Below are 16,112 nucleotides of genomic sequence, written 5' to 3' on the forward strand. Positions count from 1 at the left end.
ACTTAGGGCCATTGTAGAACCCATTATTTTTGATTCCGAACGCCTGCGAAACAAATGCTTCCACACGTTCTTTTCTATTTCCCTTATCTACTCCTACACCAAATTTGGTGCAATTATCTCTGAGTGACATCACAGCCTTCCCTTGTTAGTATACGCACTGCAGAAGCAGCTTTCCCACGCGCAATCGTATTCGTGGAAATGACTCCTAATTATATCCTTTTTCATTAATATATTCAACTCATGGAAAGCAGGTTTCGGAATGCGAATATGTCTGTAATCCAACATACTGGTGCAAGACGAAAAACATCGCATGCTTCACTCAGCTTTGACCTGTGATACTGAATTGCGCCTGCTGGTAGGTAGGTATATACTCAGTACAACAGCCATTTTACGCTTCACAAATGTAACTGAAGTTGAAATATAAAGATAAGTATTTATTATATGAACAATTAAAATAATGTGACATCAATCTGTCTTTGACAATTCGCTTATAAATATGTGCAATAATAATTACCAAAAACATGCAAACAAACTACGTCATTTCAACAAAGGTATCGAAAAACCTCTTACAAAAGTTCGAACAAATTCATACATTCAAAAGAGATCACATAACAATAGTCTTTGAATCGACTTAAAAAAACAGCTTGTTATAAATAAAAGTTTTGATTCCCATCAAATACACAAATATGCTTTCTTTTACCACTTTTTTCCCCACGAGCGTCACTTTCCTCGTAGGTTTCTGAGATTACATAGATGTATAAAATATTATATAGCAAAATATATAAAAGACATACAATCGGTAAAGAGATCTTCCAGGCTGTCTATGAGTAGTGTATACTTAGAAATTTCTACCAAAAAATGCGTCATAAAAATAGAAGCTAAATACTAATACAGAATGCATTTATAAAAAGTATATGAATGTATAAATATAATTATTACACGAAATTGTTTCATGAAAAAAGAAAATATCATTCATTTCTTTTGCGCCACTGCGTTATTGTTTTTCAAGATGACCACTGCTGTATATTGAGAAAAAAAGTCTGTATCTCTTCCTTACTTATTCACCTCTTACATTTCTCTTGAACAAGCTTTTCAAGTTTCTCCACAATTCGGTTGATATTCATATCTTTGTTTAATTTAAAATATTCTCCTTTCTTTATACTGTGCCTGCTTATCCACGATGGTATCAGCTTACAAAGCAGTTTTAGGTGTTCTTCCAGTTCATCTGAAAATAATAATAATAATAATAATAATAATAATAATAATAATAATAATAATAATAATAATAATATATTTATTTTTAGTGCCATGAACAGCCAGATAGCAAAAATACAGCACTTAGTCATAGAACTAAGGGTTATAACACACATCTTATATTCCTTTTAATATTAATAATACATTTGTTTCGTCGATAGGAGGTCATTGTTTATCCTATAATGCAGCCCTGCCCACGGCGAGCAGATAGTGGAAACTCTCCTCGTGAACGCTCACGAGCATTCTACGGGCAAATACCATTGTTCGTGCTTCGTGTATCTTCGGGTTTTGTCCTTGGAGGAGCGGAAGTGTTGTCAACCTTGGCGGTAATCACTAGCTTACCAAAAAAAAAAAGTATGTATGGTAACTGATTGCCATTTAGTGTAAAGTTTTTTTTTTTTTTTTTTTTTTTTTTTTTTTTTTTTTTTTTTTTTTACAATGTGGTAACCGTTAACTATAGACAATACAAACTTGTAACAGCAATCAAATGATAAACTATGTACGTTCCTTTTCTTCTTTTTTCTTTCCTTTTGTTAAAGAGGGATGTGGGTTTGTTATATCCGAGTGTGGGTTTGTTATATTATGTTGTTTCGCTTTTTAGGAAAAGAGATAATCTGTTGATAAGAAAAAAAACTGTAGCACTTGTTTGTAATTATCTAAGTATATCTCCAGAAAATTAGCTTATGCATGTATGTGTGTACGAATAGGCTTAGCAAGGGGTTGGTTGTGGAGATTAGAAGCCACTATTACACTATCAATAGGAAGAATAGTATTTCTTACTCCACTTTTAAAGTTACTTTGATCGCAAAGAATCAAACAAAACATTAAGAGAGCCAAAGAGATTTTCCATTTTTAAGTGTGACCGTTAGTGACTGCAATTAGTTTTTTTATATATATATATTTTTAAAACAAGGAGTCTTTTTAATAAGAAAAAATGTATTGTACCTGGCTGGTTGCTTGCCGGTGGCTTGTTAAAAGTGAAAAAGAATGTTAAATCATTTCAACGACTGAAGCTACACGCTTGTCTTTCTTCGATAGTTACTGACTGATTTTGAAAGTCACAATGTTCTAGGCCTACTGTAATAGCGTAGGCCTACTGTAATAGCGTAGGTCTACTGTAATAGCGTAAATTCCAAAGGAAACGTTCCAACTGAATGATACGAACAATTATTCCCAATGTCTTGAACATGAAACGTGGGTTGCACGGATAACGCTTAAAGTAGGCTGGACTACACTGGAATTTCCTTCCGGCAAATTAGTGTTTGGTCGAAACTCGGTTCTTCTGTGTAATTGTCTCTTAACAACATTTGAACATTTCTTTTAGATAATAATAACTAACTAACTCTATGGTCTATGGAACCCGAAGGTTCAATGCCGCGTTTACAAAATATTTCCACTAACTTATGTCCTTAGCCAACTGGATCCAGTTTCTACTCTGTACTCTTACTTCTGCAAGATCCATCTTAATATTGTCTTCCCATCTACGCCTAGGTCTTCCTAGTGGTCTTCTTCCAATTGGGTTTTCAGTTAAAATTATGAAAGCGTTTCTAATTTCTTCCATTCTGGCTACATGGCCTGCCCACCTGAGCCTTCTACACTTAATAACCCTAATAATGTTAGGTGAGCGGTATAAACTATGCAATTCCTAGTTATGAATTTCCTCCAATCCCCATTTTCATCCCTCTTTGGTCCGAATAATAATAATAATAATAATAATAATAATAATAATAATAATAATAATAATAATAATAATAATAATAATAATAATAATAATAATAATAATAATGCGTATTATTATTATTATTATTATTATTATTATTATTATTATTATTATTATTATTATTATTATTATTATTATTTTCAACCTCCCGTCGTTCTCCTATCAATATAGCAACGAAAGGCGTTTACAACTTAGCAAACGTGAAGCGAATGACAAATTACAGACCGAGTGCTAATGTAATACAACGTCACGAATTGTGTAAGCAAGCTAAAAAGGTCTGAAACAATTCGTTTCCGATTTTTGCAGTCGTTTTTATGTCTGTAAGATGACATGTTTAATATTAGTTTCTTTCTTTCTTTCTTTCTTGTTCATTTGTTAGTTACTTCAACGCTAACTGTAACGTCTATCATGCGTCTTCCTCAACCAAAAAACGTACCAATTTTATTTCCTGTAGTGTTTTCGCGTCACTGCTTTCGAAATGGGGAGGGGGAGAGCACACCTGCACATTTCACGCTTGCGTCTGCTCAATGCTTATCATCGTGCGAATTTCTGGCCAGGCTTGGCCATAGGTTTTTTGCCATCATGTGTGGTTGGCAACACTTATCGGGTGCAGTGGAAGAAGGGAAGCTAGCAGCACCTGTGCTCACCTGTTCTTATCTTCGCTCGTGCCCGCTCACGCTTTGGCTCCGGGAGCCAATTCATGGACAGGCCTGCTATAATGTACACATAATTTTATGACTTGTGTCTTGTCTGGACAAACATAATTACTTCATTCTTCATTAAAATAGCTAGTCAATTATCTTAAAATTGTCCTTAAAACAAGGATACCGTCAAACATACAAATATACTATAAAAAATATGCATACCTATTAAAATCTATACGTCTGTTCAATAAATACAATTATCCCGATAATATATTAAAAGAATTTGTCACTTTTCTTAAGATTATAGAATTTTTATCTGTCTGGACAAACATAATTATTTCATTCTTCATTAAAATAGTTAGTCAATTATCTTAAAATTGTCCTTAAAACAAGGATATCGTCAAACATACAAATATACTATAAAAAATATACATACCTATTAAAATCTATACGTCTGTTCAATAAATACACTTATCCCGATAATATATTAAAAGAACTTGTCAGTTTTCTTAAGATTATAGAATTTTTATTCATGGGAACCACTTCTGATGCTCTTCTAAGATTATATGTTGGTACCCTTATACCTATATTATGTAGGCAGTATTCACTACTATATCTATTATCTAAAATTTTCTGAATAAAGTTTTTCTCTATCATTTTTCTTCTTACATGTAATTCTTGCAACCCCCAGTATTTGTTCCAGTAATCATAACTATGAGAGTAGTAATCTTTTTTCTTATTTCTACACAATAGCCTAATGAAACATTTTTGAACCGATTCAATTTTGCTACATAATGTTGTGGATATATTATTCCATATAATTGCACCAAATTCTAATCTGGGTCTTACAAGTACCTTAAATAGGTAGACATATGTATTTGCATTTTTAAACTCAGGCCACTGTCTAAAAACAAACCCTATAGTCTTTCGTGTTTTATAATAATAATAATAGAATAATAATAATAATAATAATCGTCACATAGTCACACCAAAAAATTACAAATTTTCTAATACAAGGTGTCAGGAATATCGCGCAAACTAAACTTTGGAGCATCAGCACTTTTGAATTATAAGTGCGAATGAAATGAAACTGCCACCCAGGGAAGGCCTGTATGTGTAGATATTTTTGAGATATAAACCATGAGGAGGGTGTTTGAATACCTGAAACATGCGAAGGTGGTGATGTTTTAAAAGATACATTTAAATTAAGTGCAGATATCCCATTGTCATGATACTGGTGTACCGTAAAAAACTGTTTTCCAGCATTATGACGTAATATGGCAACAATGACGGTACCAGACAGTGTCAACACATATGCATAGCTACCATTCCATGGATAGATTGTTAGAAACAAACCTGAAACTTGCACATCACTAAGGAAAGGTAGTAATCCATCTGCCCCTGGCAATGACTTCCTCTAGTATTTGCGAGTTTCTTGTTTGTTTGTAACAGTCTACCCATAGAATAGTTGGTGATCAATCACCACATGTATCGATATCACCTGGTACCGCTCGTGTTGCCATATTATGCCACAATACCGGAAAACAGGTGTTATTTACACATACTATTATCACGGCAGTGCGATGTCCATACTTCGTATTACTATGTCGTTCTTATTTCAAAACGATACCTTTCCACCCAGTCTACCCATTAACATTCGAATTTGCCCATAATGACCCAGGTAATTCGTGATATTTGACGTTTCGTTATTTAAAAAAAAAAAAAAAAAAGGAAAAGAAAAACTTCGTATGTTTCTGGCATTCGTAAGGACGCATGTCGAATTGCATCCCCATGATTTACGTCCCAAAAATGTCTACATAATTCTTTGGGTGACAGTTTCATTTCATTCGCACTTACGGTTGAAAAATTCTGATGCTACAAATTCCAAGTAGCGCGACTTTCCGGATAACCTGAACAAATACGTATCAGAGTGAAATTAAACATCTATACATATGAAGATCTTTTCTCTTGTTACAACACTGTTACCTAACAGTTGTAGATAGAAAATATAACAAATGTCATTTATTGATGTTTGTGGCGACGCGCTAAGTTGGGTAATGCAGTACTAGTTTAAGCTGTGTGTGTGTATCAACGACTGCACATCAAAATTAGCATGTGTTCATTACATTTTAGGCTACATGGAGAAAATCAGCTTAATATATCGAAGAGATCAGATAGGTCTCCAGTGTCAGATATGTCGAATTGAACTACAGAAAGCTGATTTATATCCGATACATTTGGAAATGCTGGTGACTACTGTGTGGTTGCGCTAGAAACATGAAATCGGTGTCGATATCACGGTGGTGTCTCAGCTTGTAGGTAACATAGTATCTGTTGATGCTAAAAAGTGAACAGTCACTGGGAAGGTTACACCACATTTTGCAAACAACCGAATAGTAAACTGCTGAGAAACTGGCTGAACCGTCGGAGTGGGGTCACAATAAAAGGTTACAGCGAAAATCATATGAGGTGCTTCGTGGAATTCGTCAACTGACAGGCTATGAGAATCCAGCACTCCTTCACATGGTTTGCAGTCTGTCAGCTACATTATTCGTCGCTGTTTTTGACCTGAAGTGTCTGCCGCAAACAGTGAGAAAGACAGTAGAGTCAAAATGGGAGATGAGTGTCATATTGGACAGGCATTAGTTACCTCACGCATAATGGTCACATCGTAACATCTCTGGCATGTGAGGTACCGAGTTTTACCGGCAGTACCCACAAAGTTTTCCGCAGGGAATCATGACTGCCACTGGATACGATTACAAAGGAAAATTGGAAGTACGTAAGACGGACAAAACGTGAAAGTGAATGTAGGAAAGGTATAGTAAGAATCGATCATGTCCCGCTACCAGAAACAGATATGTTGTTTTTGCGGAGCCAACAACAACCAAATGTGGATCTATATGGGCACAGCGTCTAGCCGTATATCTCAATACTCTGAAGATAAACTGTATCTCTTGTATGTAATTTCCGCGTTGTTGGAAATCGATCGATGGGATTTTAATACCCGAAGCACGATCTACGCCCAGCAATTTCATAGAATTGTTCAATTCCCTGAGACCGTATCCAACTATCCTACAGAACAATGTTGGATGCAATGAATTACTTTACTACTTTACATGAAGGCATTTTTCAATAAATTGGACGTTGTTCATAACGCTATAGTTGGTCCTAAGAGGACGCTTTCATCATATATCTCTAGTGTAGTGTTCTTTTCGAAAGAAAAAAGAATCATTGGAATATGTTGCTTGAATGTTTAAAATCACACCACACAGAAAGAATTGTAAACATCACCTTTGTTACTTTCACTCTTCGTCTTAACCACTTTATCAAAACCGGACTTTGCCATTTTTAAGTACTATACAATGGCTCTGTAGTTTAGGAGAATTTAATGGGAACTTTAACTATTCTATCAAGCCTTGTTTCTATATTGTCAAACTAAAACACAATAACACACTGAGCAAGGCTATATGATATCTTAAAAAAACAGGTAACAGTTTCAGAACAATAACTGTTATCTGATTTTTTTTTTTTAAGATATTATCATATAGCCTTACTCAGTATTTTAGTTTCATAAAGTTCTTTGATTAACATCAAGTTTTGCAGGCGTTGTCCCTGGAAATCACTTGGGTTGACTTCTCTTATAAATAATAAGAAAACTTGTTTCATATACACTATTTAAAAGTATAATGTAAAATTAAAATTGGGGTTTGTTACATTTTAAGCAGATATAAAGTTTAACCTCGAGATAATTAATAATCAAAGATACCTACCTACAAATACACACGCGAGTATCTTTTATTCTTGTATTGCTCTGAAACGACTGTGCGACGTTAGCCGCATTTACTCTTGTATTCACATGTAACATGACCTTGTTACCTGAGAAGTATGTGATTACTATTGAACCGTGAATACATCCTGCTTACTTGGTGGTATTTTACAACCTACAAACTCCAGTTATTTCTATGTAACGATGCGACTAACATTTCGATATATAAAAATATTATTTTTATACAATATATTTTAATTTCGAGCAACTATGAAGGCGAAGTCTTACAATACTGAAAAAAATGTTAAGAACGCACACGCATGATGCCCTGGTCCCTCTTATCTGACAGGTGGAATCACGAAGTCAAAGAACAAGGATAGGCAGCTTACAAGCCGAAAAAACGGATTTTAGATGTTCGTCTAATCACATTTAAGTAGAACTTAACCATCAACAAACACGGACACAATTTCAAAATTACGATTTTTGGAAGATTTTTCAATTAGAAGAAAAAGAAAGTTAGTTTAAAATGTACTAATTAATATTGATTTGTATGTTGATTACTTTAAGTTTGTATATTGATTCCTGAAATTTACTCGTCTTTAGGGCAACGAGTCGAGTTTGATTTCGGTTGCTAGGTACTGGTATGGTATCCATGTACTTGTTTATTTATACGAATGAAGATATCAGAAAGCGGAACTACAAGGACGCATGTAAGTTTGCTATTGTGTATAAGGCAAAATATTCATAATATATTAAATACTAAAGCTACTCTAGCTAATGTGTAATTATTTATGAAGTGAGTAGCGTAGAATAGTGTGAATATTGATTATTTCAATATATAAATAATCGAACTGTTATAACAAAATATGACAGTTGCTAGCAAATGTCTTCAAGGGTAATTTTTGCTGCTTCTTCCCCCCTACCCCCCATTTAAGAAAAGTTACTTTTCACTTCCTAATGCAAAGGGTACAATACATTTACGTTGTTTGTTGCAGTGCACGTACTTCTAAAAAAAACAGAAAAAAAAACAGAAAAAAATCCTTTTGGTCACCTACTATTTACGACATGGCTTCTGCTCCTTTCCCAGTGACCCTTCACAGCCGCGTAGCTAACATGTCTGGTTTCTGTGTGTACCCAGTTCGAATCCCGTAGGTGTACTTGTTTCTGACACAAACACGAGAAGGTTCGGATTCCATTTTAAACAGTTAGGTCCAGTTTCATTTAGCCTCAGTGCTGGAAAGAGAATTTGTCAGCCACCTATAGATATTCTCTTCCCTAAATTACGAATAACCTAAATTATTTCTAGAATTATAGTAGACACCAGTGTCGTTATCTTTTAATCTAGCTCCCTTAAAAGGCGATATAGTGTGGTAAAGAATGACCTATACTTAGAGACGAAACTTTTTCGGAACAATTTTGTTATTTTGTATTATTAATTAGCACAATTTTCGCGTTTATTTTTTAAAATGTAGTACATTTTTTAAAATATGGTACTTGTAAACAGTATATTTTTGGTAGTAAGATGTATATCTAGCACCAAAATGAGGATATATCTTGATTAGGTGCACATTCAAGCTAACGTATTTACTGAAATATAGAAATTAATGCAAAAATTTAAGCACTTCCTCTAACGTCATCCTTAGTAAAAGAATAGCATGCAGCAAGACATAACCAATTCTTCTTTTAAGTTTGTTCTCTTGTCAGTAACAATCGTATTGTACTTGGAAAAGAATTTCTCGGCATCAACACTCGAAACTGGCAACCATATTGAAGGTAAAGAGCTGACAGCAAAAGACATGTAGTCAACTTTTAAACTGTTTAACAATGATACAATACCAATCTTACGAATTTTATGGAGAACTTCAGTTTGCGTCGTGCACGTTTCCGGTAAAATGCAACGGGTTCTAAGTTAAATAATATTGGAAATGCGCTTTTTTTAGTTATTATGAATAATTAGCAAGAATTCCACTTTTTCGTTTTCATTCGCATTTATCGAAAGTAATGCCGAATTTTTTAAAAATTCGCGATAGTATAAACGTGATTTTCTGCCTCTAAAACGAAAAGTTCCAGGTTTCTTGAAACATACTTTAACGTTTCACACATATCCATTAGCGAAAAGATTTCGTCTCTACCTATACTGTGAGGGCTGATGGTCTGAGCACCGCCAATTGCAGGTTCAAGTCCTAATCTTGGTTTCTGTCCTTCATAATCTTGATGTTACATAAGGACATAAAACAAGAAATCTATAAGGACATAAAACAAGAAATCAAACTCATAGATAATTTAATTTCAGATCTGATATTTATGTTTCTATTTTCAGGTCACTTTTAAAATCTTTTTGGATTTCAGCTTTAGAACTCGATTGATCAACCGAATTTTGAATGTAGTGGAGCTATTAATTCCCATCGCACCAATTTTTGTTCAAACCGTCAAGCCGTTCCTGAGAAATAAACTTCAAGACCGAACAAAATGATTCAAAGCAGGACTTACCTGTGGGCAGCCGGGCAGTGTAACTGTTGTTGAGCCTTGCTAGCAATGCATCAACAGCGAGTACATTCCTCTGTTCAGCTAAGAACACATTGCGTATAACACGAACTAATTCAGGGAGGCGGGACAACCGTTCAGCCACCTTGTCCTCACTTGGCGACCTCGTCATTGCTTCCATTGCCCTCGCAGCTTGTTTCGCACGAATCTGGAACAAAGAAAGAAAAATATTAAATGGATTTTGACACAATGCAAATATTTATTGTGTAGTTCTACCTGGCGTGCTTCTATACGCAATTAACTGAATTAATTTCTAATAATAGCACATAATTTGTAGACGAGGGTTATCACATAAATTCTAAGACTACAATAAAATATTAGAACCAGACAAGTAATATTTTTAGGCTCTATTTATTGAAACTTCCTGTGCGATCATACCAAATTTGGCATAAATATGAAATTTTATTCTGTTGTTACATCTCCAGAAAGACAAAAGAGTAAATAAAGTGTGACCTTGTTATTGAGTGTCTCCACAAAAAAGGTTTAAAGCCGCAGGAGGGCCACACCGACATGGTTGCTACTTTAGGTAATAGCGCCCTTTCATATGCCACAGTGAAGAAATGAGCAGCCGAATTAAAGAGGGGGGAGAACCTCCACTGAAAAAGACACTCGATCAGAAAGGTCCATGGAACCACTAATTCAGGAGGATATTGACAAAGTGCCAGAAATCATCATGAATGATCGGCGAATGACTATCAGCAGATTGCTCAGACAGTGGACTTATCTAGTGCAAGCGTTAACCGAATTATCAGTATCTGGAAATGAGCACGGTTTTCGCAAAATGGGTGACAAAATTTTTTGACACCTGATCAAAAGTTCACCAGACGCAATATTTCAAGGGACAATGTTCATCTCTTCCGGACAAATCCAGATCCCTTTCGCACTCGATTCATAACAGTAGATGAGACTTGGGTCCACCATTACCAACCAGAGTCCAAACAAAGTTCCAAGCAGTGGAAACACCCCTGATCCCCCCCCCCCTTCAACTTAAGACGGCCAAGTCAGTGCCCTCCGCTTGAAAAGCGATAGTTGCAGTTTTCTGGAATTCGGAAGGGATAGTGAAGGTGGATTATCTTCCAAAGGAGCGAACAGTGTCTGCGGAGTACTATGCAGGTCTTCTACAACAGCTGCGTTATTAGCCAGAAGCATCGTGGGAAACTGACAGCAGATATGCTTCTCCATCAAGATAATGCGCCTAGCCACAAGTCAGACATTGCAACGTTAGCAATTCACGATTGCGGCTACGGATTGGTCCCCCACCCACCTTATTGGCCTGATTTGGCACCTTTTGACTCATTTCTTTTCAAAGCTCAAAAAGAAATTGGAGTATATTAATTTTGACACTAATGATGACGTCATGCATTCCGCAGATTAAATTTTTTATACACCTTCGACAAATCATTTTTACGAGCGGCATTAATGCACTCGAACATTGATGGGCAAGATGTGTTGACCTGCCAAACGACTATGTTGAAAAGTAACACCATCCATAAACTCTATGCTGCTCCGTTCATAGTTAGGCTTAGAACTTTTGTAACAACCCTCGTATTAACACTTGCAGTATGCAATAGTAAACTCGTCCTAAGTAGAAAAAGCGAAACTAAATGAAATTTAGAAAAGCTGGAGATAAAAACTATTAGCACACGACTGCTTACTCAAACAGTAGGACTTGCCTCGTTTTTGCAAACACAAGATATCCATAGTTTATTTTAGTTTCTAGAATGCAGACATCTCAGACTACAATGATTTCAGTGGTAACTGATATCACTCAAATTATATTTCTGTACGTAATTATTAAAGCAGCAAATCTAGATAGGAAGATCCGTTCGTCTCAATTATCAACTCTAAAGTTTCAGAACCTTATTTATGTATTTTCCTCATACAACCGTATAATGTCGCTAGATCGAAAATAGACCAATTGAATGTAATGGTCAAAATCTTCGTTTGCTCATTCGCAATTCCTTCGGTTTTGGTGATGTTGGTATGACTTTTAATTTTTGATTATATTAATACACTTCAATGATAACACTGGTCAACATGATTTTTTTTTTTTCACAAAAGAAGTGATTGCTAATTCTGAAGCAGTTTATTCTCCTAAATTCAAAAATGCAATCAAAATGTTTTCATTAGGCACCGTTTTGCTGTGACATTCACTTGTTTTTTCACGCTTATATACGAAAAGGAAACGTATAAGGATAATTTAAGTGGCACATTACTGGGAAAGAATAAAACTTTCATCTAGTGAAAGATTTGTGTCATCAATGTCATGGGGGTGGGGTTGGGAGGTAATTGAATGTAGGTAAATATTGTGGAAATTGTATTTTTTTTTTTTTTTTTCAATTGCGCAATTCCTCCCTTACCTCTTGCCGCACAACAACGACGGCCGATAAAGTTATAAACTTATGAGATCCACTTCGTATATAGGTATTCGAGTTTCCGAAAGTTTCTTTGTTGTGCAATAAAAAAGTGGAAAATAATGGAGCAAAAGTGTTTGTTTTTGTGGGCTTGATAACACTGTAAATGTCGATCAAGATTAGGCTTATTTTAGCAGAAAGACATTCGTGATCGTGTAGTGAGCCTGGCAGGTTTTCTTTCTGTGTAAGTGGAGTCCTCTTTGTTTCATTTCTTGTGTTGTTAAAAAGAACTCGCATAATGCCAAGAAAGTGAATCATCCGGACAATTTCTGCTACATTTGTGGTGAACTAACGTTTAAATCTCAGAGGCGAAATTTTACGCCACTTGTAAAAAAGTGTTACGAGCTTTACTTTGGCTGCAAAGCGGGTGATTTTGATAAACCATGGGCTCCGAATATATGTGGTGTGACATGTGTGCTGCTTCTCACGAGATAGAAAAAGGGCACACATCATATGCCTTTTGCAATTCCCATGAACTGGAGGGGACAAAAAGACCATTTCAGTGACTGCTACTTTTGTTTAACGAACATAAAAGGAATTACAAAAAATAAAACTAAGCATACCGTATATATCCAAATTTGCCATCTGTCATGAGGCCTGTATTACATAGTGACGAGTATCCTGTACCGAAGTGTCCAGATTTTATGACCGTAAATGAAGACTCTGACTCTGAGGCAGTGCATACTGAGGAAGAAACTCATTATAGAAGTGATCCTACATTCGAGCCTTCTACATCAGAACCCCACCTACTAACTCAAGCAGACCTCAATGATCTCATTTGGGATTTACAGTTGTCGAAGCAACAAGCCGAACTTCTAGCTTCGAGGCTCAAAGGTTGGAATCTATTACACAAAGAAACAAGGATATGCGTGTATCGTAGTCGCGATAGTGATTTCAAAGAATATTTTTCAACAGAGGATGGTATCCTGTTCTTAATGATGTTAGTGGTTATGCAGGCTCTTGGACATGAACACCAGCCACATAAACGGCGATTGTTCATAGACTCCTCGAAAATTAGTTTGAAGGCGGTGCTTCTGCATAATGGAAATGAATTACCATCAATACCTGTGGCCCATGCAGTTGATATGAAAGAGACATATCAGAATATGAAATTGTTGTTAGATAAACTACAGTACAAAAAATATTGGAATATCTGTGGTGATTTAAAGGTCATAGCTTTACTTCTTGGCTTGCAACTGGGATATACAAAATTTTACTGTTTCTTATGTGAATGGGACAGCAGAGATAGGAAGTCGTACTACATTAAGAAGCAATGGCCTAAACGTGACACTCTTACTTCTGGAAGCGGAAACTAAACACAGCCGAAAATCATCATTCACGCCTACAACTTCCAAGGTAAATAGAAGTGATATTTATACTGTAGTCGTATTTTGTTTTCTTTAATATACAACAAGGACGAAAAGGTCAAAATAAAATGTTCACTTTACTTTGCCAATCTATTAAGATGAGCAATGAAAATGTACAATTTTCACATCTTACACAATTCAATGACATCCTTCCCCTTAGTATGGAATCGATGACAACAAACTCCACCTTTGATGTGACCTTTGTCCTTCCACTGACATCAACATTATAAGCTTATGTTAATAAACAGCTGAGCTATGACGCTACAAACACAAGGATGTTTTAAGAAAATATGGTCCATTTCGGTGGTGCAAACGTGAAAAAAACAAATGACCGTCACAAGAAAATCGTACCTGATAGGGAAATTCTGATTTCATTTTGAAATTTGACAGAACAAGTACATTTAGACTTAGTAACACTTGTTCTTGTGAAAGAGAAAAATATTTTCTTGTAGACCAGTGTAATTAGTCTCATGATTCTAGGTTGTCAAAAACACCCGGATAATGTATTGTCCGATACGATTTAGGAAGGAACGGAAAATTGATAATAGATAATCTGCCGATAATGAACCATATATCATGTTAAAGAAAGGGCTGGGGCATTCGCTAAGTGTTCTTTCTTCTTACTAGAAGTTTCAGGAAAAAAGTCAAAAACATTTTGAGGAAAGATTGAAAAATAAAAAAGTATGTTGCTGGCATAGCAACAAATAGGAGAACAAGATTCAAGTTGTCAGTCCTGTAGTCAATTGTTTTGCGTTATTTCATTGTTATTCTGTGCTTATTAGTAATTACTAGCAGTATATACAACAATTTACATAGTAGATATTTAATTTTATAGTCTGGATAGTAGCATACAAAAATGAAATGAAATGAAATCTAAGTTTTACGTCCCACGATTATGCTGGCTAGGCTAAAGGAGACTTAGGATAATGAGAAATGAATGAAATAGTGGAATAAAGAAAGTGGGAGGAAACGGGAAAACCCCGAGAAAATCCCCGCACACGAACACGGTATTTGTCCACCGCAAAGCTCACTTGGCGCAAGCTGGGATCGAACCAAGGACCCCAAGCACCAGAGGTAAACGCTCTACACTGAGTCACCGCGGCACTTCAACTGATGTGTTGTGGGGCAGAACAAAATAAGAAGTCAAGGGTGTCAAATTATTAACAAAAAAAGAAATACAACGACTGCAATTTGAAAACATATATTTATATTCTGTTATCTGAATCTTTATTCTATTCTGTGTATGCTGCTTCTTGTTTCATGTATCTAGGTCGATTACGCCTCAGCTATGAAGATAACTATGAAATCTGGATTTTATATATATTTGCACAACACATCTTGAGGATAACCTTATATATGGTCGGACTTCATCAATGTGACTTCCGACGTAATAGATCAACACTGCACCAAATATTTTACCTATCTGCTTGATGGTCAATTAGTGTGTTTTCGTAAACTATTTGTGTGTTAACGAGGCCCCGTCGGTTTGTTTTCACAGACATTATTTGAACTCTGGCACCTACGAACGACATCTTGAATCCGCCTCTCACAAGTAATGGTATGTGATCTTAACATATCTATTTTATTTATTTATTTATTTATTTTTTCAACTCATTTTGCTGGAGCCTGTCTAACTCAGGTATGCCCTCGGAATATATGCGAAACATGCTTCGGCTCCACCCTCGTCACCCTCTGCCGGATGAAACCCTCTCTTTGCTTAAGGAAAAGAAGTAAATGACCTCAGCTGTGTTGCCAATTTGTCATTCAGTCGTTTGGTCTTGACGAGTGAAGATCGTGGGCTACTTAGAATGGCTAACAAAGCACAGCGAAGTCCTTGAAATGTGGCAACGTTTCCGCATCCAACAATTGAAAGATCTCGGCCGCAGAAACTTGTCCCTCCTCTTTCGAGGGAGGTACAGGAAAACACATCGACAGCAGCGCCAGAAGGGGGTACAGTTGAAATAGAAAGGATCTACCTGCTCTCATTCCCAAGAAACAAATTAGGAAACCTTAGAACTAACTAAAGTGCCCATTCTTGACTGGTTAAAGTTAATACTGCATACGTACTCGTAAAATATTTCATGCATACAAAGCTCTACAATATAGCTTCTAGCGTACAGAGCTCAAGTTCAATGGATTTCAAGACTCTCCTCTCCTCCTCTAATCCAAAGTCGGCTCTAAATGATTTCTACGAAAGTCGAGACCTAACAAAATCGCTTTTTAGTACTGATTCACCCAATTTCAACTGAAGTGTTAGATAATCATAAAAATAAAACAAGAAAACCATTATTATTATTATTAATTTTTTCTCATGTCTCGGCCGATCCTTACGCTATCAGATAGTTGCCTGTAATCTGCGAGTACTACCAGATAGCCTAATTACCATCCTGAGATTTCAGT

The 16,112-nt window shown here is 35.8% G+C and overlaps 1 protein-coding gene across 2 annotated transcripts in view; it reads right to left on the reverse strand.

Annotated features, from left to right (window-relative positions):
- Positions 1-413: 413 nt before the first annotated feature.
- Positions 414-16,112, reverse strand: part of dup (chromatin licensing and DNA replication factor double parked) — an 88,472-nt gene continuing 72,773 nt past the window's right edge. For both annotated transcript variants that reach the window (XM_081746128.1, XM_081746127.1), the window contains exons 9-10: positions 9,878-10,079; positions 414-1,225 (exon numbers count right to left, since the gene is read on the reverse strand). In XM_081746128.1, the coding sequence (XP_081602254.1) occupies positions 1,062-1,225; positions 9,878-10,079 (366 nt within the window). In that variant the 3' untranslated portion in view covers positions 414-1,061. The remainder of the gene's footprint in view (positions 1,226-9,877; positions 10,080-16,112) is intronic.

This window comes from Thermobia domestica, chromosome 18, assembly GCF_964235325.1.
Source record: "Thermobia domestica chromosome 18, izTheDome1.hap1.1, whole genome shotgun sequence".
NCBI classification, from domain to species: domain Eukaryota; kingdom Metazoa; phylum Arthropoda; class Insecta; order Zygentoma; family Lepismatidae; genus Thermobia; species Thermobia domestica.